Source organism: Culex pipiens, chromosome 2, assembly GCF_016801865.2.
Source record: "Culex pipiens pallens isolate TS chromosome 2, TS_CPP_V2, whole genome shotgun sequence".
Lineage (NCBI taxonomy): Eukaryota > Metazoa > Arthropoda > Insecta > Diptera > Culicidae > Culex > Culex pipiens.
The window spans coordinates 152,815,349-152,842,583 of NC_068938.1; the positions used below are offsets into that span (position 1 = coordinate 152,815,349).

General features: G+C 42.3%; 5 protein-coding genes across 7 annotated transcripts; 3 read left to right on the forward strand and 2 right to left on the reverse strand.

Moving 5' to 3' along the window:
* Window positions 1–1,617: 1,617 nt before the first annotated feature.
* Window positions 1,618–16,126, reverse strand: LOC120422156 (uncharacterized). Its single transcript, XM_052707022.1, has 13 exons — window positions 16,057–16,126; window positions 15,243–15,918; window positions 15,074–15,189; window positions 14,684–15,010; window positions 14,190–14,621; window positions 6,236–6,946; window positions 5,832–6,048; window positions 5,576–5,773; window positions 3,430–3,551; window positions 2,630–3,224; window positions 2,362–2,582; window positions 2,163–2,303; window positions 1,618–2,105 (listed from the first exon to the last, which is right to left on the reverse strand). Exons 1-13 carry the CDS (start codon window positions 16,124–16,126, stop codon window positions 1,744–1,746), a joined length of 4,188 nt encoding a protein of 1,395 aa, XP_052562982.1. The 3' UTR covers window positions 1,618–1,743.
* Window positions 5,469–7,172, reverse strand: LOC120422174 (zinc finger protein 394-like). Its single transcript, XM_039585550.2, has 4 exons — window positions 6,996–7,172; window positions 6,104–6,946; window positions 5,832–6,048; window positions 5,469–5,773 (listed from the first exon to the last, which is right to left on the reverse strand). Exons 1-4 carry the CDS (start codon window positions 7,126–7,128, stop codon window positions 5,566–5,568), a joined length of 1,401 nt encoding a protein of 466 aa, XP_039441484.1. The 5' UTR covers window positions 7,129–7,172; the 3' UTR covers window positions 5,469–5,565.
* Window positions 11,384–13,699, forward strand: LOC120422176 (zinc finger protein 235-like). The gene is made up of 5 exons (XM_039585551.2): window positions 11,384–12,284; window positions 12,350–12,579; window positions 12,633–12,783; window positions 12,953–13,149; window positions 13,213–13,699. The coding sequence occupies exons 1-5, from the start codon at window positions 11,617–11,619 to the stop codon at window positions 13,674–13,676; spliced, it is 1,710 nt and encodes a 569-aa protein (XP_039441485.2). The 5' UTR covers window positions 11,384–11,616; the 3' UTR covers window positions 13,677–13,699.
* A 342-nt stretch (window positions 16,127–16,468) lies between the features above and the next one.
* LOC128092682 (zinc finger protein 771-like) lies at window positions 16,469–21,032 on the forward strand. Its single transcript, XM_052707023.1, has 4 exons — window positions 16,469–16,604; window positions 19,607–20,434; window positions 20,488–20,704; window positions 20,761–21,032. The coding sequence occupies exons 1-4, from the start codon at window positions 16,469–16,471 to the stop codon at window positions 20,972–20,974; spliced, it is 1,395 nt and encodes a 464-aa protein (XP_052562983.1). The 3' UTR covers window positions 20,975–21,032.
* Window positions 21,033–23,999: 2,967 nt separating this feature from the next.
* LOC120422157 (zinc finger protein 660-like) lies at window positions 24,000–26,844 on the forward strand. 3 transcript variants are annotated; one of them, XM_052707454.1, is made up of 5 exons: window positions 24,000–24,222; window positions 24,956–25,840; window positions 25,898–26,039; window positions 26,100–26,302; window positions 26,364–26,844. In XM_052707454.1, exons 1-5 carry the CDS (start codon window positions 24,120–24,122, stop codon window positions 26,798–26,800), a joined length of 1,770 nt encoding a protein of 589 aa, XP_052563414.1. In that variant the 5' UTR covers window positions 24,000–24,119; the 3' UTR covers window positions 26,801–26,844. The 3 variants fall into 3 exon arrangements, with proteins under 3 accessions (XP_052563414.1, XP_052563412.1, XP_052563413.1); XM_052707452.1 differs by lacking the exon at window positions 24,000–24,222 and adding an exon at window positions 24,273–24,498; XM_052707453.1 differs by lacking the exon at window positions 24,000–24,222 and adding an exon at window positions 24,546–24,750.
* The last annotated feature ends 391 nt before the right edge of the window (window positions 26,845–27,235 follow it).

Consider the following 27,235-nt stretch of genomic DNA (forward strand, 5'->3'; position numbering starts at 1 on the left):
CATCGGGGTGTCCCACAGCTCAAAAAGCTCGATCCAGTCGAGACCGAACAGGTTGATCTGCTTGTCAGTCACATAGAAAGTTCCGGTTCTGGTGACGCCTCCGAGTGTGACTTGGCATCGGAGCTCACCGAGTAGGGACAGTGACTTACCAGAGGCTGTTCTGGCAATCTGCTTGGTGGGAGACAGCGGCGGTGAATCCAAGTTGTCGCACCACTGCTTCCGCGAGATCACTGTGATGTCCGAGCCGGTGTCGAACTGCAGTGATGCTTGGGAACCGTTGATGCTCACCGTCAGGAACTTACGCTTCGAGGTAGAGTTGACCCGGTTGGCGGCATACAGGCTGTTGACGTTCGTCTGCTGCTTGTTCTTGGACTTCTTGGGCACGCAGCTGCAGTAACCTTCCTTGTGGCCGGTCTGCATGCAGTCCTGGCAGACGTGCTGTTAGTAGGCGCCAAGGTTACAGTAACCTTGGGTGATAGTTGCATGACTCATGTGAAACGTTGTTTTGGACCAAAAATTGGCTGCCACCGGAATTTTCATGCAGTATCGTGGTGAACATTATTTTGAGTGTACACGGATAACATACTTAATAGTAGTTTATGCAACAAGTTGCAAAAAGAGGATTTTTTCAGCACGAGTCGTACATTTATCCAACGAGGTTCACCGAGTTGGATAAATACGTCGAGTGCTGAAAAAATCAAGTTTTGCAACGAGTTCCATACAACATTTTTTGCAATTCCAAAAAACACCCATTGAGTGAAATTTTAAGTCAATTTTTCTTGTCTTTGTCAATAAATCGTTTAAATCAAAAAATGTTGAAAAGTGTTACTTTTCGAAACAAGTGCTGAAAAGTTCAACTTTTCAGCACCCATTTTTGGTACAGAAAAGTAGGCTATTTCGTCGTTCAAGAATGACAGGAAAAGTAAGTAGTTTCACGACGGAATTGCAAAAATAAATTTTATTCAATTTTCAAAGTCCAAAATAAGGTCATCAATATTTTTCATAAAATAATTGTACGTAAAATTGAATAAAGCTGATTTAAAACGGTCGTGGTCGGGGACTTTCTTTTATAACAAAAACACAGATCCCGAGTTTTTTTTAAAGGTTCAATAAACTATTGTCTTTCATATGTTTATAGGACCTAATCAAAAAAAAAAAACTCTTGAGATATTTTGCAGTTAATAAACAACACGTCTTATTCCACACAAATCAACCACAAAACTGATTTGACAACTCGTTTGACAACCTTACCTTCGCTGTTTTCTCGCTCATTGTTCTCTCTCGCAGCTCGCTAGCGCGCACTCGCACTCAATGCGCAATCTGTCAGCTAACAAGGCAATATTTATTAAGGTGCGCACTTTTTTGCGCTCTTAACTCTTATTTATGAATTATATCGGTCTTATAGTAAATACTCATTTAATAATTTATTAAAAATTAAATCCTGCAACCCACATTGTGAAAGCAGACAAAAATCAAAATTAATACGAGCACAACCTGCCAAAGCTGTTGCGCCAGTGATGTACACGCTAACGACAAACTACTACATTTCTGTTCGCGCAACAGAATGAACTTCTGTTTGCATCAAAACCTATGAAAATCCAACTTTTACAGATTCTATGAAATCTTGATTTTTCTCCGTAAAAGTATTTAAAAAAGCTTCAAATTCTATGCAGACGCGGAGAAATATGGACAAACCATGAGTAAAGTAAATGTATTCCCACATTCATCGAAACAACCATCCCATCAATCCTGCCCGGCGTGAAACTTTTCCATGTGCTGAACGAGCAAACTGTACTCGAATTCTTGCCCGCAAAAGGCACAAATAAACGAAATAAACCCCTTTTCCTGCGTGTGAATCTGCTGCCGGTGCACGTTCAACAAGTGCGCCGAACTGAACGCCTTGTCGCAATCGTTGCACGTGTAGTTTCGCTTTTCGTGGATTTTCATGTGAGCCTTGAGTGTTTTCGTTGAGGCCAGCTGAATCCCGCAGAGGGGGCAAACGGGTTTGTCCCGCTTACTGCAATTCGCGGCGTGTCGCTGCAGTTCGGAATTGCCGTAAAAGTGCCTGGCGCAGCCTTCATTTTTGCATTTGAACGGTTTTATACCTGAGGGGGGAATTTAGAACAAAGTTAGAAGTTTGCGAACAAATTGTGCAGCCTTACCAGGTTCATCGCACTTGATGGTATGGTTACCTAAACCTAACGACTTTATTCCTTCGCACTTTCTTTCGTGATTGCATCGTTCATGGGTTGCATGGAAGCGTTTGTTGCAGTTTTTACTACGGCACTCGTATGGTTTGATGCCTAAAAACAACGTTAATCGATCATATAAGAACTAACCAACTTTGAAACGTGTTCCAACCCATGTGTTTATTCCGGTGTTCTCGTAACCTGTACGATTTCGAGAAATTCACCGAACAGATGGAGCACGTGTAGAGTTTCTGCTTCGTTTTGGACGATTTTGTACAACGGCGCAAGTGGAGCGCTACGCCCAATTTGGTTTCAAACATTCGCTGGCACTTTTCACAGCTGAATGATGTATTTCCTGTTTGATCCAGAATTTGTGCGGTCCTTGTAGAGGAGCTGAAAGTTTGTTTATTATTTTTCAACAGCCAGTAAAATTAACGTACTTATCGTTGGGTGATTCCTCCGATAAAAGCAGATAGTTAACATCCTCTTCCGAATGCTGATTATCTGCCAGCATTGGCTTTTCCTCCGGTATCTCCTCGGAAATCAACTCATGCCTGTTTCGAGCATTTTCAATGCGTGCCACGTGCTCCTGAACCACGCTCCTCGTCCTCGTCATCACCTCCAAGTTCTCCTTGGACAACCAATCGTCCCCAGCTCCGTCCAACCCAAACGGAAATCGCTCCCTCCACGCGGACGCCTTCAGACAACCCTCCCGGAAGTCCGCAAACGTTTCCACCATATTCCAGCAGGAGCGACAAATGGCACACTGCTCAAGCTCAATATCCACGCCCGAGAGTAGCGCCAACTTTTCCCGTCCACTGGGTTCAGTGGAGAATTCGACCAACTGGTCGGAAGTGCACGGGCGTAAACAGAGGGCACAAAAGAGGGGCACCTTCGGGATGGAATCGGATCCGGTAGGATTGGTGCACATTTCCGGCAAGGATTCTACTACTTCCAACTGGGGTTCCTCTTTGAATATTTCCAGCAGCGGTTCCGTAAGGATGTGGACGGTGGCGGTTTCCGGAAGGGTTGGTCCTGTTATGGATATAAATATATTATTTCACCAGAACTATTTAGTTTGTTTTCAGTTCAATAAATAACTTTTCACAAAAAAAATCAACGCAATATAAAATTGTATAAACTGGTTTTAGCATGTAGGTCGCGTTACAGTGGCGCAAAAATGACAACTGTCAAACGTCAAAATAGAAACAATATATAACGACACCACAATTTAACTCACCGGCATGACGTTGAAATGGAAAACGATCGCCGGCCTGTTTCTTCTGTAGTATTCTTCTTGCGTAAGCTGCTCTCGCGGCTTTTGTCGCCTTGTTCCGCTTCCGGGATTTGGCAATTGACCGCCCCATTATACAAAATCAAATGTTTCTTAGATCCGACAAACGAAACGCACGAATGTCAACAAACTTTTTTGTTTTCGTTCATTGTCTACACGCTCACCCGTAACCAGCTCGTTTCAGCGTAATTTTGACCCGGAATGTTTCTGTGGTGACTTGCACGCACGTTTTCGTCAAAACCGAACCTACTCAGAAATGAATAAATGGGGCATCTGTTAGATTTGGGTGATTTTCACTCAGAATTCTACGAAAACTCCACACAGATCTGAGTGAAATTCACTCAAATCTGACAGATGTCCCCTTTATTAATTTCTGAGTTCGTTCGGTTTTGACGAAAACTGAGTTATTTTGAACGTGCTTTTTTGGGTGACTTTAAGAGCGAGTTTTTCACCGATGTGAAACAGGTCGTATCGAGGTGCTCCGATTTCAGTGAAACTTTCAGGGTTTGTTTGTCTATACATGAGATGAACACATGCCAAATATGAGCCCTCTACGACAAAGGGAAGTGGGGTAAAACGGGCATTGAAGTTTGAGGTCCAAAACACTTGAAAAATCTTAAAATTGCTCGCATGTCCGTAAAACTTCATCAATTCCAACTCTCTTAGATGCATTCGAAAGGTCTTTTGAAGCCCTTCAAAATGTGCTATAGACATCCAGGATTGGTTTAACTTTTTCTCATAGCTTTTGCAAATTACTGTTAAAAATGGATTTTTTTAAAACCTTAATAACTTTTGGCAACAGCCTCCAACACCCATACTCCCTTAGGTCAAAAGTTAGGGAATTTCATGGACTATAAGCCTACGGTATTAACTTTTTGGCCAATCGCAGTTTTTCTCATAGTTTTACGATTTTTCTAGAACAAACATTTTACAACGTTAGTTTTTACCCTGTAGGCCGCCATAGCGGCACTTTTTGGTCTCAATTTTGTCATATTCAGAATCCTCAGAAAATTTTACATTAGATTGAGGTATTGGAATTTTGAATTTGGTTGGAAAAAATGCCATTTAGAATTAATTAAAATATTATTTAGAATTTTGTCGGATTAGGGGTAATACAAGTTTTCGCCTACTTGATACAGCATTTGACGTTTTGATCATAGGGTAAAGAAGATCTATTTCTTTTTTCAAAAATGTTTTATTTAATTATTTTTTAAATCTAAATTACAACTCCAATACTTCTAACTTACGTGAAATTGACCGAGGATTGCGAATATGACAAAATTGAGACCAAAAAGTGCCGTCTTCTTGGCCTACAGGGCAAAAACTAACGTTGTAAAATGTTTGTTCTAGAAAAATCGTAAAACTATGAGAAAAATTGCGATTGGCCAAAAAGTTAATACCGTAAGCTTATAGTCCATGAAATTACCTATCTTTTGACCTATGGGAGTATGGGTGTTGGAGGCTGTTGCAAAAAGATATAAGGTTTTAAAAAAAATCAATTTTTAACAGTAATTTGCAAAAGCTATGAGAAAAAGTTTAACCAATCCTGGATGTCTATAGCACATTTTGAAGGGCTTCGAAAGACCATTCGAATGCATCTAAGAGAGTTGGAATTGATGAAGTTTTACGGAAATGCGAGCAATTTTAAGATTTTTCATGTGTTTTGGACCTCAAACTTCAATGCCCGTTTTACCCCACTTCCCTTTGTCGTAGAGGGCTCATATTTGGCATGAGTTCATCTCATGTATAGACAAACAAACGCTGAAAGTTTCATCCAAATCGGAGCACCTCGATACGACCTCTAGAACAAACCGAGCAGAATCTACAAATACTGCCTCTTAACTGACTTGGAATAAATCAAAAATGAGTAACTGATGTGGAAGCTAGTGCGGAAGTCCATTTTGACGATGAGAATAAAGTCAAAAGTGAGCACTTCAATCAATTACACGTTGATCAGAAGTTAGCAATATCTTAGCAATGTTTAAAAATATCGTACAAAATTATGTTTGTTGCCGAAATTCGCCAGGCAATTCAGTTTATTTTAACACATAAATAACAAGCATCAATCAACCAAATCATTTTCTAGTGGCACCTCTTGATGTGCGGCTTAACCAAGCACTTGTACGCGAATCCCTGGCCGCAGATGTGGCAAGCGTGGGGCTTTTCCTGCGTGTGAATGCGCATGTGAACCCGCAGTGCTGCCGTCGATTTCAGCGACTTTTTACACACACTGCAGGGGAAATAAACACGATCTTCGGCGTGGATCAAGCGGTGCTTTTTGAGTGTTATTCTGGAATAAAAAGCAACATTAATTTATACTGATTTAAAATGGGCGACGAAAAGCTAACTTTGACTTGAACAGCTTGCCGCAGATATCACAGGGATTGTTCGCCGCTCGGTGGGTTCCCATGTGGGCTTTCAAGGTGTCCGGTGAGGCCAACTGAAGGCCACACTCCGGACAGATTGGCTTATCTTTGCCACATATTTTTTCGTGATGGATCCGCTCCTTAACGGTGTAGGAATGGTGATTGCAATTTTCCCTGCGGCACTTGTACGGTTTGATACCTGAAAATCGAATTTAAATGCAATTGAGGATAAATTAACACAAGTTATTTCCTACCTTTATGCTTGTTGAGGTGATCTTGTAAGTTTTTTTGATAGTTGAAATCAGCAAAGCAGGTCGAACACGTGAACCGTTTTTTGGACTTATTTGGAGCGGATTTTTGACAGTAATGCAAGTGAATAATCATACCATTTTTGCCTTCAAACTTTTGCTCGCAGTTTGGACATGAATGGACTTCGATTTCCCGAATTTCTTCGACCATTTCAACGCTTTGTTCAACCATATTGGATTTGTTATCTTCCGTTGCATCCAATTGATCAACCACGCTTTCCAGACCATCTTGAAACGAATCCTCATCCGGTCCAACAATCTGCTCGGCCTCATTCCGCGCCTCAATTTCTGCCTGCTCAATCCTCTCCACGTGGTCCACAATAATCATCCTCGTTTTCGCCACAACGTCCACCGCAGTCCTCTTGAGCCAACCTTCCCTGGACGTTTCCTTCGGCACAATCCCCGTGCTGAACCGCTCGCGCCATTCTGCGGCCTTCCTGCAGCACGTCCGAAAGTTGGCCAACAGTTCCGTGAGGGCCCAGCAGGATCGGCAAAGGGCGTCTTGTTCGCTAAGGTCGATTTGAAGGCCCAGCACACTAGTCAGCTGCTCCTGGACTTGGAAAACGTCCAGGCAGTTCCACGACTGCTGGGGCGAGAACTGGACAAACTTGGCCGGATGATAGATTCGGAGGCAGAGGCAGCAGAATGGGGTTTCGGGTGTTTCAGCGGGTAGTTCTTCCGGGGGAAGTAGTTCGTGGAATATTTCGATTGATTCCGTTTTGATCACCTGTTGCAGCTCCGGTGCTGGGTCTTTGGTGGCGTCTGGTTCGAAGTTGCATTGCTGGAAAGCTTTGAAAACGTGTTAAGAAATCATATTAATTGAAAACTAGAAACTAACCTTCGTACAAGCATTGCTCTGGAACCTGTTCCGGTTCTTCCTTTTTAATCTTTTCAATATCCTGTAGCTGAGCCTGTTTAATTTTCTTCCATCGATCAATCTGCGCTAGTCGGGCTTTTTTCTTAAATCCCATATTTTCAGTTTATTTTGATGAAATTTATGTTCGAATAATTTAAATATATTAATCTTCTCATTGAAAAGTGCCGGCGACAAAATTGGGCGAAATGTTCACCGCCCGGAGATCGCGAGTTGGCGCGAGCGAATGAACACCGCGAAAAAAGATTCGGGAGTGCAGTGGGGTTAAATGATCATTTCGTCATTCGGTTTAATTAAACAATAATTATTTTTTCGTAAATATCGCTACTTTGATGCGATGTAATTCATTTTTACAGTAAATTAGGCATTGTTACATCAAATTTGACCTTTCAAACGCACTAGAATGGCCAAATTTTAAAACATCAATGTTTGCCAATTTGACCGTTTTACCCCCAATTCCCCTTGTAGAACAAAAGAAAAGTTCATCCGCGGTCTGTCAGCAGCGCGCTGTTTTGTTTGCTGGATCAACATTTGGAAATGTCGAACGTTGAAGGAAATCGCTCAAAAAATGGAAATTAATCGATTTCAAATGTTATGGCCGCAAATGAAAGGTAAGGGTGGCTAATTTTTGATTCCGATCTGTAAAACTAGTTCTGGCGAGGGTTCTGGGCCCTGCGGCAATCGATTTTACCGGCGGGTTGCTTCCGGTTGCATTTGATTTGAGGAGAAGGTTTTTCAATCCACCAGGGGCTTGTTCGGGGGCAACAGTTTCGGTTATCCGGAACTTTCGGTAAGTTTCATATTGGCAGTGTTTAGCATGAAAAACAAACTTAGACCAATCTTTCAAGTGTGCGCTCTTTTTGAGGAGGGGGCGCATCCGAAGAAGAGCGCAACTCGGGGGAGCGTTATTTCGGGGTTTGAGCGCAAATCGAAGGAGCGTTATTGCGGGGTTTTGGCGTAAAATGGGATTTTCTTTTTTAATTTTATTTACAATTAAACGAAACATTTATATAAGGGGTCATCCACAAAACACTGATAATGGGCCATCCTCAAATCTGGGTGTCCAAGAACTCCCGGATGTCATGGCCTAGAAAGCTTCCTGATCAACGGAGGTCTATATGGGTGAATTAACCATCGGTATAGCTTCAGATAGCTTTAGTGAACCACGATGGATACTCTTCGCCATGTTGGATTATTATGGGTCCTCCAGGAACTCCCGGGAGTTATGACCTGATGATTTACCTGACTTCCGAGAGTTCCTGGGAAACCCATAACAATCAAGCATGGTGCAAAGTGTCTATCATGGTCCACTGAAGCTTCTTGAAGCGATACCGATGGTTGATATACCCATATAGTTTCGCGTTGATCAGGTAGATCATCAGGTCATCACTTCCTAGAATTCTTGGATGATCGATAACAACGTACCCCAGAGTATCTATCGTTGTTCACTGAAGCTACCTGAAGCCACACCGATGATCAATTCACCCATATAGACAATAGGGTCCTAAAGCCCTGAGTCAATTGTTATGTTCAACGGTAAAAAAAAGATTAAAACCCATTTTTGATCATTTTTTTTCATTTAAATGCAAAAAATAGGACAGGACAACATTTTTTTGATGAATCAACTAAGGTCCACTTAGAACGAGCTGTGATTTTAAAATCGATTTTAAATCCTTCTCGGTCGTACAAAGTGTCATTGTACTCAGAAAAATAAGCTTTATCGTTGTGAACAATAATATCACAAATGTAAGCTTCACCTTTGGGCCCAATTGAAACAAACATATCAAACGAAATATTTGAAACCAAACCTGCACAACAACAAACAAACAGAGAAATGAGGCGCTAATTTGGATTCAACAAAGTATTTAATTCCTTTCGTTATTGCAAATCGACTTTTGATTGCATTTTCAGATTTGTATGAAACCTTGTCCATTGATGTTTTTTTATGACCAAAATAGTTATTGTGCACTATTGCCTCATATTCTTCATACAAAATGGTGTCTGTCTATACACAAGTGCTGTGAATGTTTTCGCAAATCTGTATCTTGAGATAAGATTTTCTGAATACCAACCATTGGCAAAGTTTTAAGTTATGACCAGGATTGAATTAAAAACTTTTTTTAGTCTAAAAAAGATTATAGTTACAATGGTTAATACACCCACACCCAGAACTGGGCATCGGCATACGAGAGGATAAAGAGCACGATTCGGTAGTAAAATGCTACTGTATGCGGACGGAGAGGATAAATCCCGAAATTGCCGTGAGTACTTTACTCATGGGTTCATTTTCCAAAAAAGTTCATCTATCAAAAAAAAGTACCGGTACCGAGATTCGAACCCAAGACCTTCGGCTTATTGAACCGTGCCTTTGCCGTATAGGCCACCATGGTTCGGTGACTAAGTGGTGGTCATTTGTCCATATAAGCCACTCAATTGGATGAACTCGTCAATGAACGAATGAACTCGCGAGAGGTCTTTACTCACGCAAAATAGTACTTTCCTCACGTTTATTTTCGGGAGGACTTTCCCCTCGTTCTTTAACTTTGGGTGCATATAGACCCCCGTTGATTAGGTAGATCATCAGCATGGCTTTCTACCTTAGGTACTCGCGAGTGTGTAGTAGTGCGGTTGTCAAAATCGTTATATCTGACTCTCTCACTCCACTGCCACTGACATTGTTTATGTTTTGCTTTTCCTGGCACGGTTCATTGTTCGTTTGTTATTGTTTTAATTTTAGTGGCACGGAGTCATGCACTCACACTAATACAAAGCAAGATCGTGAGTACCTATGATATACAGCCTTGGATCATCAGGTCATAACTCCCGGGAGTTCCTGGAGGACCCATAATAATCCAACATGGTTCTTAGAAGACTTATAACAATCCAACGTACCCCAGTGTCTCCATCGTTGCTCACTGAAGCTACACTCAAACCCCGATGGTTTGACACAAACTGTTGTCAGACGAACGGGGTCACTTTTTAGTTTGACACCCCTTTTACACGGAGTTCACGCACACTACCAAACGTGTGTTTTGATAGTGTGCGTGAGCGCCGTGTAAAAAGTGACAGTTCGTCACTTTTTAGTTTGACTTTGACCAACCAACGGGGTACAAACTAAAAAAGTGTCCAACGAAAAAGTGACCAACCATCGGGGTTTGAGTGTATACCGATGGTTAATTCACCCATAAAGACCTCCGTCGAGACCTCCGTTGATCAGGTAGCTTTCTAGGCCATGACATCCGGGAGTTCTTGGACACCCAGATTTGAGGATGGCCCATTATCAGTGTTTTGTGGATGACCCCTTATATAAATGTTTCGTTTAATTGTAAATAAAATTAAAAAAGAAAATCCCATTTTACGCCAAAACCCCGCAATAACGCTCCTTCGATTTGCGCTCAAACCCCGAAATAACGCTCCCCCGAGTTGCGCTCTTCTTCGGATGCGCCCCCTCCTCAAAAAGAGCGCACACTTGAAAGATTGGTCTAAGTTTGTTTTTCATGCTAAACACTGCAAATATGAAACTTACCGAAAGTTCCGGATTACCGAAACTGTTGCCCCCGAACAAGCCCCTGGTGGATTGAAAAACCTTCTCCTCAAATCAAATGCAACCGGAAGCAACCCGCCGGTAAAATCGATTGCCGCAGTGCCCAGAACCCTCGCCAGAACTAGTTTTACAGATCGGAATCAAAAATTAGCCACCCTTACCTTTCATTTGCGGCCATAACATTTGAAATCGATTAATTTCCATTTTTTGAGCGATTTCCTTCAACGTTCGACATTTCCAAATGTTGATCCAGCAAACAAAACAGCGCGCTGCTGACAGACCGCGGATGAACTTTTCTTTTGTTCTACAAGGGGAATTGGGGGTAAAACGGTCAAATTGGCAAACATTGATGTTTTAAAATTTGGCCATTCTAGTGCGTTTGAAAGGTCAAATTTGATGTAACAATGCCTAATTTACTGTAAAAATGAATTACATCGCATCAAAGTAGCGATATTTACGAAAAAATAATTATTGTTTAATTAAACCGAATGACGAAATGATCATTTAACCCCATTGCACTCCCGAATCTTTTTTCGCGGTGTTCATTCGCTCGCGCCAACTCGCGATCTCCGGGCGGTGAACATTTCGCCCAATTTTGTCGCCGGCACTTTTCAATGAGAAGATTAATATTTTGCGTGTAAAGTATTTTAAAACTTCGATGAATGCTGGGATGAATGTTTTGTGTTGAGTCGTTAAACGGATTTTACTAAACATAAACAAATCCAAGGGGTCCACCGACGTTGGTAAGTTTCTGTCAAAGTTGTAATTATTTACGAAAAAGCAGAGTGTTACCACAGCGTTACTGGACCCCTCGATTATAAAAAAAAACATCAAAACAAATTTTGTCTCGGATTAACGAAAATCCAAAAAATTCCCGGTGAAAATCGTGAAAATAAAAGAGTGTGCATCGGCCAAACCTTTTTAACCATATTGTCGTTTCCCGTAATTACTTGACTTGTGTTGGCTATTCAGGACTTGATTTAAGGACAAATTGATAAAAAGTTGTAAACTAACCGGCTCTCGTCACAAATAAACAATCAAATGGCAGCCAAGCTAAAATGGCAACAATCACAGCAGCGGAAAGACCCCATCATTCCGGAACCCACCGAACCGCTGCTGGAAGTATTCAAAGAGGAGCCCGAACTGGAGGTTCTAAGGGAAGAACCCCCTCATGACAACCCAACCGCCCTGTACGAAGTCTTACTCGTACCGAAAACGGAACCAGCCGATCCCACCCCGGAAGTGGCCCACTTCTGTGCCCTCTGCCTGCGGCCGGGCACTTCCGGTCAGGTGGTCGAATTCTCCGCCAACCCCAGCTGGAACTGTCTGGATGTGCCGAGCGGCCGGGACAAGTTGGCGCTACTTTTGGGCGTGGACATTGAGCTTGAGCGGTGTCCCGTTTGTCGGTCCTGCTGTATCATGGTGGAAATGATGGCCGACTTCCGGGAGGGGTGTTTGAGGGCGTTCGCGTGGAGGGAGCGGTTCAATGTTGGGTTGGACTGGGTTGGGGACGACGATTGGCTGTCCAAGGAGAACTTTGAGGGGATGGCGAGGACAAGGAAGGTGGTTCAGGAACATGTGGAGCGTATTAAATTGGCTGAGATTGAGGCGCGGAACAGACAGGGCTTGGACATGGATGAAATGATGGAGCAGAAGCCAATGCTGGAAGATGAACAGGATTCGGTGAAGGAATCGCCGCCCATGGTTGAGTACGCTAAATGGTTTGGGTTTAGCTTATCTTGTTGGAAATTTTATTTGAAAAAATACTTCACAGAATCCCCAAGGAGAGCCAATTAACCTTGGAAAAGCCGGTGATTACAACGTACAGCTGCGAAAAATGCCAGCGGAAGTTTGAAACGCAATCAGGTATGAGGATTCACTTTGATCGTTGTAAGAAATCGTCCAACAAGAAGCCAAACGATCCCCAACTGCACAAGTGTTCCATCTGTTCGGCCAATTTTACGGTATTGTCCAGGCTGCTAGAACACCTCAATAAGCACGAGGGTAAGAAAACATTTCTGGTTGAATTCTTGAAATATTGATAAACGTTCTTTTAGGAATTAAACCGTTTGAGTGCCGTAAGGAAAATTGCACCCAAAGCTTTCATGGACTCCAAGGACGATTAAAACATGAACAAAAGTGTAAGGGGAACTCCTTGCTGGATCCAAGTGTTGACCAAGAATCCCAGGAAAGCTCAACTGTGGACATGTGAGTAGACGCCACCACTAGCATTTTTACCCGCCTCCCTTGCATAGTTTCTGAGATTTTTGATAGAATCTGATTTTTCCCATATAAATTTAAATTTCTTACCATTACTCGTACAGCGCCGTAGTTTGCCATTTAAATTATTTAAACAATTTTTATTTATTGAACGTAGCGCTCCTGAGGAAAACCAACCAAAAATCTTCTCGTGCAGTAAATGCCCAAGGAAATTCGACACCAAAGGGGGATTGGTGACTCACCGCCTAAACTGCATGAAACCTGCAAAGAGCCCTCGGATTCACACCTGCTCAATCTGTTCGGTTGAATTCGGTAGTGCTAACCATCTTGATGCACACATGAACAAGCACAATGGTAAGAGCTTTCCAAAAACCCCTTAACTTCAATCTAACCGAACTGTGAATTTTCCCCCCGCAGATATCAAACCGTACAAGTGCAAAAATGAAAGCTGCGGAATGGACTTTTACGGCAAACTGCACCTATACAAACACACCGAGAGGTGTGGCAAGATCAAACCAGTGTGTCCTCTCTGCGGACTTCAGCTTTCCTCGAAGGCAACACTGCATGCGCACATGAAAACCCACGCAAGTGCCACCGAAGCTCCAGTGGCTCCAGTGGCCGAGTGCGAAACGTGCGGCAAAAAGTTCAAGACTAAGAAATCGCTCAAAAACCACCAGACGGTCCACCTGAACGAGTGGAACTATCCGTGCGACGAGTGCGGCAAGATGCTCAAGACGGCAGCTTCGCTGAGCGTGCACCGGCGGATTCACATGGAGGTGAAGCCGTTCAGTTGCGCCGTGTGCGGCCAGGGATTCACGCTCAAGAGTCTCGTTGAGCGGCACATGCAGAAGTGCCACGCGGAAGTGGTTTTGGTGAAATAAAAAATCATTCGCATATTTAGTTTTTCAGCTGTATTTTCTTTTGTAAACGAAATCGTCCTAAAAGTTCCTTAAAGAGTTTTACAATTTTGAGATGAATTCCGCAGAACTGAACTAGTTTTTGCTTCATGACTTGGTTTTTGCCACTATAAAATTGAGTTCGTGTGCTCCATCTCAAATTTGCGTGGCTCCACTTCAGAAAATATTACTTGATTGACGTCAAATTTGAGGGAGTCCGGGTAAGTGTGTTTGTTGTGACATTTCTGCAAATTTTGGTTCTTTTTGTGATTCCTTCCGAAGCGATTACCGATTTTATTTGACAGCTGTTGGACCCCTCAAAAAATCAACATTGAATGCACGGCTAAAAATATTTGATCAAACGAAAAGTCCACTGTTTTGCATAAAATAGATTTTAAGCAACATTGACTAAAAGACAAACCAATCAAAACAACCGCATTTGAGATAACAATTAGTGCAAATTTATTTCAACAAATCGAAGCCAGCACTCCTATCAATCCTCTCCCGCGTGGCACTTCTTCATGTGCGGCTTCACCAAACATTTGTACGCGAAAGCCTGCCCGCAAATGACACAACCAAACGGCTTCTCCTTCGTGTGAATCCGCAGATGCACGGTCAGTGCATTCGCCGACTTGAGCGCCTTCCCGCATTCGCCGCACGGATAGTTCCGCTCGTCCGAATGGACCAGCTGGTGCCGCGTGAGGCTCTTTTTAGACTTGAACTTTTTCCCGCACGTGTCGCACTCGGCGACGGGCTCTTCGGCGTGGATTTTCAAGTGCGCGTACAGCCCTCCCCTCGAGGACAGCTGGAGTCCGCACAGCGGACAAATCGGTTTGTCCTTGCCACAAAACTCCGCATGTCGCTTTAGTTCAACTTTTCCGTAGAAATGCTTGTCGCAGCTTTCATTGCGGCATTTGAACGGTTTGATTCCTGGGGAGAAAGTAACAATTACATATAAATTGAATAATGTTTGAAGATTGGAAATATCTTACCATTGTGCTTGTTCATGTGCGCTTCAAGTTTGTTGGGAAAGCGAAACTCCATCGAGCAGATTGAGCAGCGGCTAAGCGGAGGGCTCTCAACAGGTCCTTTGCACTTTTGGTTATGCGTCACGAACCCGGCTTTGGTGTCGAATTTCCTCGGGCATTTACTGCACGGGTAAACTTTCAGTATTATTTCCACGGCAGCTGATGATTCCCGATCAACACTTGCATTCAACGACTTTTTTCCCTTGCATTTTCTTTCGTGTTTAGCTCGTTGATTGTAAACATGGAAGCGTTTGTTGCAATTTCCCTTACGGCACTCGTAGGGTTTGATGCCTAAAATAAATTTATTTAACTAATCTAGCATTGTTTACTGTTTTTTTTATTGAATAATCCTACCCAGATGTTTGTTACGATGTTCTCGCAAATGGTACGAGTTCGTGAAATTGGCCGAACAGACGGAACACGTGTGCAGTTTCACAGCAAGTTGCCACTCATTGGTCTCGCTGGTTGAACTGAAGAAGAATTATGTTAAAATTGACTAAAATTGCTGGACAATTCAACGTACTCTTTCTTAGGCGGTCCCTCCGGTGAATCTGGATAGCTCGCGTCCTCAAACCAATACTTTTCATTTTCCAGCGTTGGCTTCTCCTCCGGCAACTCATTCGCACCCGAATTCTGCCTGTTTCGCGCCTCAACCTCTGCCATTTCAATGCGTTCCACATGACCCTGAACCACCTTCCGTGTCCTCGCCATCACCTCCAAGTTCTCCTTGGACAGCCAATCATCCCCAATCCCTTCCAATCCAAACGCAAATCGCGACCTCCAAACAGCCGCCTTCAGACATCCCTCCCGGAAGTCCACAAACGTTTCCACCATGGTCCAACAGGACCGGCAAATGACACTCTGCCGCTCAATTTCCACGCCCAAAAGTAGCGCCAACTTGTCCCGTCCACTGGGTTTGGCGGAGAAATCGACCACTTGGTTAGAAGTGCACGGTCGTAGACAGAGGGAGCAAAAGAGGCCCACTTCCAGAAAGGGATCGGTGTCGTGAGGAATGGAAGCTTCCAGCTTTGGTTCGAGTATGACTTCGTTTAGGGGTTCGAGCACGTCAATCGAGAAGTCCAGGATGGGTTCTTCCTCAAAAATTTCCAGCTGGGGCTCCTCTTTGAATATTTCCAGCAGTGGTTCCGTGAGGTTGTAGGTGGCGATGGATTCTGGACATGATTCCGGAACTGTGATGCCTGGCAGTGAAATTTAATATGAAAATAACAAGTTAATAATTTCTCAATCCCATTTTATAAATAAAAATCAGTAATTATATTTGAACGTGTGAATTCCATTAATCGGGAAATTAACAACTGTCACTTGAAATCACAAACCTTGCGTTACCTCCGGGGGTAACGGGCCCAAAAAAATTGGATTATTTATTAGAGTTTTCTGTTTTGCCATTCTTGCTTTTTGCCATCTTAGCAATGCAGCCTTTTGCTTGGACCTTTTGAAAGGCATTTTGTAATGTCTGCACGGTCTGCACCAACAAATTTGATAAAAATTGATAATAAATTCTAACACCAATTTTAAAGTTCATCAAGAAGTAAACATAACCGAGGAGTCCAGAAAGGCTTTCAACAAAAGTTTGATCGATTACAATTTTGGCAGCATGTTTCCAGTGTTGGTGGACCCCTCGATATTGATGTTTATGTGTATCCCGAGTTCAAAACAATCGTCCGATTTTTGTTGAAGAAGTTTTATAAACGTGAAAAATTTGAAGTGAAATTAAGTTAACTCCAAGAGATGCCACGGTTCAAGACTAAACGCCAACTGGGGCAGATGAAACGATGGATAAAAATAAGACAAGCCCAGCAACAGGTCGTTCAAGTGGAAAAAGTGGAAGAACCAGTTCAAAGTGCAGAGCAGGGTTTCCCGGAAGGTTTGTGTTAAGTTAACTAACCCTTAAGTGCCCAATATTTATATTGTATCGTGTCCAAAATGTTTGACAGTATGATATCACCGTTGATAGACCCCTCGATGTTTAATTCATGTTATTATTGGATTTTGGCTAGAATTTTTAAACATTAAAAATAGTTACACTTGAGACATCAAAATCGACCTCCAAAGGAGGTAGTAGACTATTGGTACGTTCGTTTGATGGCTAGTTCCACACTGAGTGTCGCACTCAGAGCTGTCAAAGTGTTTCTTTGAAGAAACTCGCGCTTGTTCCACACGAGTTTCGCCGCCATCTTGGAACTGAAACTCTAGTGCCGCACTCGATATTTTTTCAGTTTCATGCGAGTTCCACGCACACTGAAAAATGACGTTCGATTGAACCAAAACTGGCACCGACGAGTGCGGCACTCAGTGCCACACCGGCTCTTCAAACGAACGTACCATATGGCAAACAAACAAACTCGCACATTTTGACAGTTTGTCTGTGTTGTTTGTTTGCCAACATTTGTGTGTAGAAACGTCAGCTTGCATATACATTTTGAATTGAATTGAATTTATTTTTACTTTTTTTAAGGCAGGAAAAACCACCAAAGCAGTGGCACCAAAAACCTACTTCTTTTTGTAAACATATAATACAAAACATAAATACATGAGCAAAAAAAAAAATAACACGGCGGGACCCAAAGCTCCATCTTCGCGAGGAGCTCTGACTTGTTTGTTTGACATAGTCTAATACCTTCTTGACTTAACACAGTCCATTGACAACTCTGAGTGCCACAGAAGTTGGTTTGTTTGCAATTTGAATCAGATTTGCATTTTATTTCTAACAACTGAGCAGTTCTATAGGATTTCGGTAATTCGATTTTTTTTGTATTTTTTAATCCGACTGAAACTTTTTTGGTGCTTTTGGTATGCCCAAAGAAGCCATTTTGCATCATTAGTTTGTCCATATAATTTTCCATACAAATTTGGCAGCTGTCCATACAAAAATGATGTATGAAAATTCAAAAATCTGTATCTTTTGAAGGAATTTTTTGATCGATTTGGTGTCTTCGGCAAAGTTGTAGGTATGGATACGGACTACACTGGAAACAAATTATACACGGTAAAAAAAAATTTGGTGATTTTTTATTGAACTTTTATCACTAAAACTTGATTTGCAAAAAAACACTATTTTTATTTTTTATTTTTTGATATGTTTTAGAGGACATAAAATGCCAACTTTTCAGAAATTTCCAGGTTGTGCAAAAAATCTTTGAGCGAGTTATGAATTTTTGAATCAATACTGATTTTTTCAAAAAATCGAAATATTGGTCGCAAAAATTTTTCAACTTCATTTTTCGATGTAAAATCAAATTTTCAATCAAAAAGTACTTTAGTGAAATTTTCATAAAGTGCACCGTTTTCAAGTTAAATCCATATTTAGGTGACTTTTTTGAAAATAGTCGCAGTTTTTCATTTTTTTTAAATTAGTGCACATGTTTGCACACTTTTGGAAAAAATATTTTTGAAAAGCTGAGAAAATTTTCTATATTTTGCTTCTTCGGACTTTGTTGATACGACCTTTAGTTGCTGAGATATTGCAATGCAAAGGGTTAAAAACAGGAAAATTAAAGTTTTTTAAAGTCTCACCTAAACAACCCACCATTTTTCAATGTCGATATCTCAGCAACTAATAGTCCGATTTTCAATGTTAATATATGAAACATTTGTGAAATTTTCCGATCTTTTCGAAAACAATATTTTCAAAATTATAAAACCAAGACTAACATTTCAAAAAGGCGTAATATTGAATGTTTGGCCCTTTTGAAATGTTAGTCTTGATTTGAAAATTTTGAAAATATTGTTTTCGAAAAGATCGGAAAATTTCACAAATGTTTCATATATTAACATTGAAAATCGGACCATTAGTTGCTGAGATATCGACATTGAAAAATGGTGGGTTGTTTAGGTGAGACTTAAAAAACATTAATTTTCCTGTTTTTAACCCTTTGCATTGCAATATCTCAGCAACTAAAGGTCGTATCAACAAAGTCCGAAGAAGCAAAATACAGAGATTTTTCTCAGCTTTTCAATTTTTTTTCAAAAGTGTGCAAACATGTGCACTAATTTAAAAAAATTAAAAACTGCGACTATTTACAAAAAAGTCACCTAAATATGGATTTAACTTGAAAGCGGTGCACTTTATGAAAATTTCACTAAAGTACTTTTTGATTTCAAATTTGATTTAACATCAAAAAATGAAGTTGAAAAATTTTTGCGACCAATATTTCGATTTTTTTTTAAAATCAGTATTTATTAAAAAAATCATAACTCGGTCAATGATTTATTGCACAACCTGAAAATTTCCTGAAAAGTTGGCATTTTATGACCTTTAAAACATATCAAAAAATAAAAAAAAATTAAAAATAGTGTTTTTTTGCAAGTCAAGTTTAAGTCATAAAAAGTTAAATAAAAAAATCACCAATTTTTTTACCGTGTATTATTTTTTTCCAGTGTAGTCCGTATCCATACCTACAACTTTGCCGAAGACACCAAATCGATCAAAAAATTGCTTTCAAAAGATACAGATTTTTGAATTTACATACATCATTTTTGTATGGACAGCTGCCAAATTTGTATGGAAAATTATATGGACAAACTAATGATGCAAAATGGCTTCTTTGGGCATACCGAAGGCACCAAAAAAGTTTCAGTCGGATTAAAAAATACAAAAATTAAAATTCTAAAAAAAGACCGATTTCGTAGAGAATTGCTCAACTGGTTAACTGGTTTTTAAAGTGCTACCGCGCGATGACAGCTAACATATTTCACAGGGACACTGCAGGACACGGGACAGTGACAGTTCGATCTTTGTTTGCATGAGTACACTGTGACGAGGAGTTTGTAATTTTTGATTTAAATTATATTTTTCGCTGGCCTTATTTTTTCAAGCCTTATTTTAATAATCAATAAGATTTTTTTTATTATTTTTATCTTTTCAAGCTTTTCAAGAATGTAGAACCGAAGCAAACACCCTTCAGGACACTCCACCGGAAGATCAGCAAGTCATCAAAACGGAATCAATCGAGATTTTCCACGAGTTACTTCTCCCGGGAGTACCCGCCAAGCCGCACCCAACTCAGGAAAACGCATTCTGCTGCCTCTGCCTGCGAATTTATCCTCCGGCCAAATTTGTCCAATTCTCGTCCCAGCAGACGTGGAACTGCCTGGACGTGGTTCATGTCCAGGAGCAGCTTACCAGTGTTCTGGGCCTACAAATCGACCTCACCGAACAAAGCGCCCTTTGCCGATCCTGTTGGGCCCTCACGGAACTGTTGGCCGACTTTCGGACGTGCTGCTGGAAGGCCGCAGAATGGCGTGAGCGGTTCACCGTTGGGATCGAGACCAAGGGAACGTCCAGGGAAGGTTGGCTCAAGAGGGCTGGGGTGGACGTTGTGGCGAAAACGAGGATGACAATTGTGGACCACGTGGAGAGGATTGAGCAGGCGGAAATTAAGGCGCGGTTTGAGTTGGAGCAGATTGTTGGACCGGATGAGGATTCGTTTCAAGATGGTCTGGATTCAACGGACGATGGAAAATCCAAAATTGTTGATCAAAGCGTTGAAATGGTTGAAGAAATTGGGGAAATTCAAGTCCATTCGTGTCCAAACTGTCAGCAAAAGTTTGAAGGCAAAAATAATATGATTATTCATTTGCATTACTGCAAGCAGTCAGATCGAATAAAGCTAAAGAAACGACACACGTGTCCGATCTGTTCTGCCGATTTTAACGCGCCAAAAGAGCTGCAAGATCACCTCAACAAGCATAAAGGTTAGAATCAACTTGTTTGGTTTTCCTAAATTTAATTTAAATTCAATTTCCAGGTATCAAACCGTACAAGTGTCGAAGGGGAAATTGCAATCGCCATTTCTACAGCGTCAAGGAACAGATTCGTCACGAAGGAAGATGTGGCAAGGAGAAGCCAATCTGTCCGGAATGTGGCATTCAGTCAGCCACACCAGACACGTTGAAGGCCCACATGGAAACCCACGGAGAGGCGACCCACCCGTGTGATATCTGCGGCAAGCTGTTCAAAGCTAAGTTAGTTTTTCTCGACTGAATTGCCAACAGATCATAAAAGCGAGTTTCGATTTCAGATCCACCTGCAAAAAGCACCGCTTGATCCACACCGATCGGGACTTTCCCTGCAGTGTGTGTAAAAAGTCGCTGAAATCGACGGCAGCGCTGCGGGTTCACATGCGCATTCACACCCAGGAAAAGCCCCACTCTTGCCACATCTGCGGGCAGGGATTCACGTACAAGTGCTTGTTTAAGCCGCACATAAAGAGGTGCCACTCGGGAGAGGGTTGACTCGTACTCGACGGAAATTGTTGAATGTTGAAATAAAGTAAATTGTTATTAAAATCTACATTCAAACAGTTTTTTTTGATCGAGGGTGTTGCAGACAGCGATAATGCGTGAAGCTACCCTAATGCACTTTTATGCTTCACGTGCCGCAGGGCTCACAATCAACTGCCAGGCTGTTGACTTGTGATGCTGTAAGCGTGTAGATGGAGAAACGTCATCTGTCCAACGTCATGTATTGTAATTGTTTATGTTTTCATTCTCTGTATGGTCGTCAGTAGTTAAATACACATTTTAATTTGTTAGATCTTAAATGATTCTTTTCTTTGTGCGTGCGCGTTATTCCGTCGATCCCAGACGCTGGGACTCGTGCCTCCCTCGCCCTGCGCACGAACACAAAAGTGGCGACGAGGATTTCCTCGATTTGGCTGGTTTGTGAGCGTTCAATCAGTTCTAACCTCACACTTCCGGTACCCACGCGCGGGAGGAAGATCACCATGGAGAAGAACAGTTTCGCCAAGCCTGATGCCGACATTCAGTGGTTCCCGTGCTCACGCAACGCACTTGGAACTCCGACTGACCAGCTCCATCAGAACCCGGCTGTTCCGAGACGGCCGCCGTCGCCGTTCGTTCCTCCTCCTCCCTGCCAACATTCGCTCCCAGTAATGCTGCAATGTTTGTCATCAGCTCTGCAAGTGCTGCAGCAGACAAACGAAAACTGCCGTTTGATGTCGTCGATCGCTGGATTTTCGGCAGAATGGGAAGCCCACTACAACGACCACTTTGCAGAAAATCACGCCAGACTGCAAGCAGAATGTCAACATCTTCTCGCTCAGCAGCACGCCATCATCGAATCAAGCACTTCCCCTGTGAACGCGGTTCACCCAGTCGATCAGCTCGACGCGAAGCACCACAGCACGGAGGCGCTTCCAATGCAGAAGGGGAGGAAGGTGTACACAAAAGATGATGAGGACACGGTGCACGATCGTCGGGAGCTTCCTTCCATCAACACCAACGTGGCTAATCAAGTGGAAGCGGACGCAACATCCGACGTCACCGAAGCATGCGAAGATCCCTGGCCGGATGCCGACATCCCAGGGCTAGCATCACCATCAACAACTTCCGGAACTTCATCGTCATCCACGAACGGTTGCAATGACGTCATCAACACCGGAAGCTTAACCATCGAACTGCCTCACGTCTCAAGTCAGCTGCACAAGCCTGTGAGCAGCCACCATCTGCGGAACTTCAACTGTTCCCCAGCCAGCGTCCCGAAGCACGCCAACCTGTTCTGCAACGATCAACTCATCTATGCTGTTTTCCAAGTTCTCGTCGCCATTGGAACAAGCAGCGCACCAAGAACAACTCCTTCGCATCACGGGATTGAAACTCGTCTGAAAAACCTGTATCATTTTCTCAATCAAAACGGTGGCGCCGCGTGGTGGTAGCTGCCCTGTTTATTACACTGTGAAATTATCCATGGCTATCCAAGGAACCAAAAGGTGACAACAAAAATGTCCGCCCAAAAGGAATGCTGCAAAAAAAAATTTTATTAAAAAAAAAAATCCTGACAAATCAGCAACGAATTATAAGTTTGATAGTCGAACTACACATAAAAGTTGGATTTGTTATTTGTTTTTGCAAAATCGCATATTTTTCAACAAAAGTGCCAAAAATATTCGTAACTACCTTTTGCCTCTTGGTGGCGCTTTGTGTTAGTATGTGTGTGGTCGATATTTGCAGACGTGCACGCAGAACACAGAACAGTGAGAACTAGCAAAAATGCCTCACTTTCTTCTGATACAAGTCGCCATATTGAAATAGCTTGAAGATTCATACCCGTGTTCGCATCGACCCAGACTGCGGCCAAGAACTCGCTGGAAGTTGGACAACGCCAGCTTCGTAGCGCCGATCATCATCACCGGTAGAAATGGTCCCCATCACCGCAGCTGGTCGATCACCTCATCACTCTTCTTAGATGCAAGAGTTGTTTGCTAGGCCCGATCCCTGCCTCCGGTCTTAGCGGGGAGATGTTGCAGACAGCGATAATGCGTGAAGCTACCCTAATGCACTTTTATGCTTCACGTGCCGCAGGGCTCACAATCAACTGCCAGGCTGTTGACTTGTGATGCTGTACGCGTGTAGATGGAGAAACGTCATCTGTCCAACGTCATGTATTGTAATTGTTTATGTTTTCATTCTCTGTATGGTCGTCAGTAGTTAAATACACATTTTAATTTGTTAGATCTTAAATGATTCTTTTCTTTGTGCGTGCGCGTTATTCCGTCGATCCCAGACTCTGGGACTCTTGCCTCCCTCGCCCTGCGCACGAATACAAAAGAGGGTAAAAGTTTATTAAGGATAATTTGTAACTTCTGGTTAACGTGTAGCACTCATCTGAACTGCGACTAATTTTTGCTGTCATTGAACATTTCAGAGCATTAAATATGCTAACTAGACAGGAAAACCAGCAAGCTTAGTACAAGAGAGCACAGAGGCATCGATTTTTTTTTTTGAAAATACTTGCGAATGGCAATACAATTCAACTAACCTGCACTTTGCGATGGTGGAAGATCGCATCCACCGAGTTGCTTTTGAAGCTTCCGTCTTGCGTGATACGCACGTGCAGCTTTCGCTTGCTTATTTCGCTTTGGCCTGTAGCCGATTGACCGTGGCATTGCTGTGCAAAAAGCTAACGTACTTTAAACTCCGAAAAACGGAACGCTCGAAGTACATTGAAAGTGTAAACAAACGTTTATTTTGAATTTTGTCTACACGCTTATCCAAATTGACTCATTTGAACGCTCGTTTTTGGCGTCAATTTGACACTGATAAATTTCGCCAAAGCCAGAAATGAGTTTTGAAGAGAATTTTGCTTAGTTTTTACACTTTTCTCTGTTGTACATTAGATGCTGATCGATAATGATTGAAAAGAAGCCCATTTGTAGAGTTTTCATTATAAGTGTTCAGAAAATAATAACGAGGGGTCTCTCAAGTAACATTTAATGCTAAACAAATGTAATGAACCTTATTCAAACGCAAACAAGTCAAGTTGTGACAAAGCAACATAAATTTCGGTGCAATTTGTATTTAAGTTACAACAATTTAAACTTCTAGGGGGAAAACGGGAAATACAAACTAATTCCCCAAAATGCCGTTCCAAACAAAGCGAAAAATTGCCGGTCAACGTAGGTCGCTTAAAATAAAACTGGCTAAGCAGAAATTGTCCCTGTCAGTGCTGTCGCAAATTCAAGGTTTGTATTATTATTTATTACCAATTGAAAACAAATGTTCATCGACCCCTCGTACATGCTTACAAAAATTTAATAGAAAATGGCAAACTCTTGAATGGGTTGTTTACAAAAAGATTGAAATTCTGAAATATACTTTCAATAAGTGCAATATGCCTCCCAAAAACAAGCGACAATTAGCTGCAATAAAATGTTGGCAGAAAAGAGCCGTTAAAAACGAAGTTAAAACAAACAAAAGTCGGTTTGTTTCCGGTTGGCCAAGGACCGCGCCAACTCAAGGTTAGTTTAAAACATGTAAACAAAACGTTGGCAGACCCCTTGGTTATGTGTAGAAATTTTAAAATCTGGAAAAAGAAGTCTCTTTGGTTTGAGTTCGATTTTGATCGAAAATTTTACAAAAATACATTTTCGGTGACTGCAAAATGGGTTTCAAAACAAAGCGCCAAATTCAAGGTAGAAAAGTGTGGCAAGCAAGAATTAGTAAGCAAAAAGAGCTCCAAATTAAGGCTGATTTGCTTTTGGTTGGTCAAGGTTTGTAAATGTTGTCATTGGTTTTTAAGTGTAAAATGTTATTCATTAACTGTCGAATTCCAAGTTAACGGCAGCTACACGCTAAAACTAGTTTAATAATGTTTGATTTCCTGAAATATTAAAACATATTTAAAATTCTTTTTCTTTTAAAAATAGCCGGTTTAATTTATTTTACTGCTAAAAATTTATCAATTTTTTCTCGCAGACCCACTTCCGGAATCCACCACCGTTCACAACCTAACGGGACCACTACTGGAAGTACTCAAAGAGGAGGATCCCCTGCCGCTCGTCCCACCCGTCACGCGCCAACCCTTGAGCGAAGTCTTGCTCGTAATTGAGGAACCAAACCCGGAACCAACCAACCCAACCGGAGCCGATCCCATCCCGGAAGTTGCCCGCTTCTGTTCCCTCTGTCTGCGCCCGTGCACCTCCGACCAGGTGGTCGAATTCACCGCCGAACCCAGCTGGAACTGTCTGGATGTGGCGAGCGGCCGGGACAAGTTGGCGCTACTTTTGGGCGTGGATATTGAGCTTGAGCGGTGTCCCGTTTGCCGGTCCTGCTGGACCATGTTGGAAACGTTCGTGGACTTCCGGGAAGGGTGCCTGAAGGCGGCTGCTTGGAGGGCGCGATTTTCGTTTGGGTTGGACGGGGTTGGAGACGATTGGCTGTCCAAGGATCAGCTGGAGACAATGCAATGGACGCGGAAGGTGGTTCAGGAACACGTCGAACGCATTGAAATGGCCGAGGTTGAGGCGCGGAACAGACAGGATTTGGGCGCGAATGAGTTGCCGGAGGAGAAGCCAGGGCTGGAAGATGAGCAGGATTGGGTGGAGGACGCAAGCTGTCCAGATTCACCGGAACGGCTTAACGAGACCGCAGAAATCGTGGAGAAAATGGAAATAACCGGATTTAGCTGCGCAAAATGCAAGCGAAAATTTGAAACTAAAGCTGGCGCCTCAATTCACTTTGAGTATTGTAAAAAGCCGCCCAGAAAGAAGCCACTCGCCGCGAAGCTGCACACGTGCTCGGTCTGTTCGGCCAATTTTACGCAGGCCTACAGGTTGGAAGAGCACCTCAATAGGCACTCGGGTAAAGGCTTAAAATGGGTTTACAAAAATCTTGAAACATTCACCGCCTTTGTTTTAGGAATCAAGCCATACTTGTGCCGCAAGGGAATCTGTAACAAACCTATGTACGGAAAGTGTCAACGAAGAAAACACGAAAAAAATTGTAAGGGAGTTGATTCGTCAAATCCAAACGATACTCCGGAAGCGTTAGACGTGGACATGTGAGTTGACTCATTGAATGTATTTCTTTAAATTCATCAAAAATCATTATTAAAAAGCAGCGCATCCCTGAAAAAGCAACAAGAGAAAACAATCTACTCGTGCGAAAATTGCCCAAGAAGGTTCGACACCGAAGGAGGATTGAAGAACCATGCTTCAAGGTGCAATGAACGTGTTGAGAGACGTAAATTTCACACCTGCGAGATCTGTTCGATGGAATTTCTCTATCCTCAAACTCTTGAAGCGCACATGAATAAGCACAACGGTAAGAACTTTCCAAAACTCTAAACTATAATCTATTCAATTGCTACTTTCCCCCCAACCAGGAATCAAACCGTACAAATGTAAAAACGAAAGCTGCGGCAAGCACTTTTACGGAAAAGGTGAACTGTACCGGCACAACACGCTTTGCGGCAAGGACAAACCCATCTGTCCGCTCTGTGGCGTCCAGCTGTCCTCGAAGGGAACGCTGAAGGCACACATGGAAACCCACGCGGAAGAGCCCGTGGCCGGGTGTGACACGTGCGGTAAAAAGTTCAAATCGTCAAAGAGTCTCAAGCGGCACCAGGCGGTCCACTCGGACGAGCGGAACTATCCGTGCGGGGTGTGCGGCAAGGCGCTCAAGTCGGCGAATGCACTGTACGTGCACCGGCGCATTCACACGCAGGAAAAGCCGTACAGCTGCACCATTTGCGGGCAAGGGTTTGCCTACAAATGTTTGGTGAAGCCGCACATGAAGAAGTGCCACGCGGAGGAGGGTTGAAGGGGTATTTTTGTCTGTAAATTTGAGCAATAAATGGTTTTGTTGTTTTCGTTGAGTTTATTTGATTTATTATCTTAATATCCAGTACTTTGTTCAAGAAATCTAAAGGAAATCCAAAGGAAAGAAATCCGTAGCTTTTTATAAGGACAATCTTAATTTTCATTTTTTCAGCTTGCTGTTTTATTTAATTCCATTTTATTATATTCCGATTGAGTTGACTGGGTAGCAAGGTGGCCACTCAAGTCGGGAAATCGGGAAAGTCGAGAATAATCCGCCAAAAATCGGGAAAATGTCGGGAATTTCAGATTTTTTGTCAAAAAGTCGGGAATCCCGAGCATATTTGTTTAAAAATTATTTTCTAACTCTTGCATAACTTTGAAATATTGTGTACAATTTTTAAACTAAATAACTCAATTCTTCTGTAGTAATTTACTT

Excerpts from the sequence above, each read along its gene's own strand:
- LOC120422157 (XM_052707452.1), top strand. The coding sequence starts at position 24,372 with ATGCCTCCCAAAAACAAGCGACAATTAGCTGCAATAAAATGTTGGCAG. Across the intron at positions 24,499-24,955 it reads AAGGACCGCGCCAACTCAAG|ACCCACTTCCGGAATCCACC; the intron begins GTTAGTTTAAAA and ends TTTTTCTCGCAG. Across the intron at positions 26,040-26,099 it reads GAAGCGTTAGACGTGGACAT|CGCATCCCTGAAAAAGCAAC; the intron begins GTGAGTTGACTC and ends ATTAAAAAGCAG.
- LOC128092682 (XM_052707023.1), top strand. The coding sequence starts at position 16,469 with ATGCCACGGTTCAAGACTAAACGCCAACTGGGGCAGATGAAACGATGG. Across the intron at positions 16,605-19,606 it reads AGAGCAGGGTTTCCCGGAAG|CTTTTCAAGAATGTAGAACC; the intron begins GTTTGTGTTAAG and ends TATCTTTTCAAG. Across the intron at positions 20,435-20,487 it reads TCACCTCAACAAGCATAAAG|GTATCAAACCGTACAAGTGT; the intron begins GTTAGAATCAAC and ends TTCAATTTCCAG.
- LOC120422156 (XM_052707022.1), bottom strand. The coding sequence starts at position 16,126 with ATGGCAAAACAGAAAACTCTAATAAATAATCCAATTTTTTTGGGCCCG. Across the intron at positions 5,774-5,831 it reads GGCAAGCTGTTCAAGTCAAA|AATAACACTCAAAAAGCACC; the intron begins GTTAGCTTTTCG and ends TTTTTATTCCAG. Across the intron at positions 2,583-2,629 it reads GAGGAATCACCCAACGATAA|CTCCTCTACAAGGACCGCAC; the intron begins GTACGTTAATTT and ends ACAAACTTTCAG.
- LOC120422176 (XM_039585551.2), top strand. The coding sequence starts at position 11,617 with ATGGCAGCCAAGCTAAAATGGCAACAATCACAGCAGCGGAAAGACCCC. Across the intron at positions 12,285-12,349 it reads GAATCGCCGCCCATGGTTGA|AATCCCCAAGGAGAGCCAAT; the intron begins GTACGCTAAATG and ends AATACTTCACAG. Across the intron at positions 12,784-12,952 it reads GAAAGCTCAACTGTGGACAT|CGCTCCTGAGGAAAACCAAC; the intron begins GTGAGTAGACGC and ends TATTGAACGTAG.
- LOC120422174 (XM_039585550.2), bottom strand. The coding sequence starts at position 7,128 with ATGGGATTTAAGAAAAAAGCCCGACTAGCGCAGATTGATCGATGGAAG. Across the intron at positions 6,947-6,995 it reads AGAGCAATGCTTGTACGAAG|CTTTCCAGCAATGCAACTTC; the intron begins GTTAGTTTCTAG and ends ACGTTTTCAAAG. Across the intron at positions 6,049-6,103 it reads TCACCTCAACAAGCATAAAG|GTATCAAACCGTACAAGTGC; the intron begins GTAGGAAATAAC and ends TTCGATTTTCAG.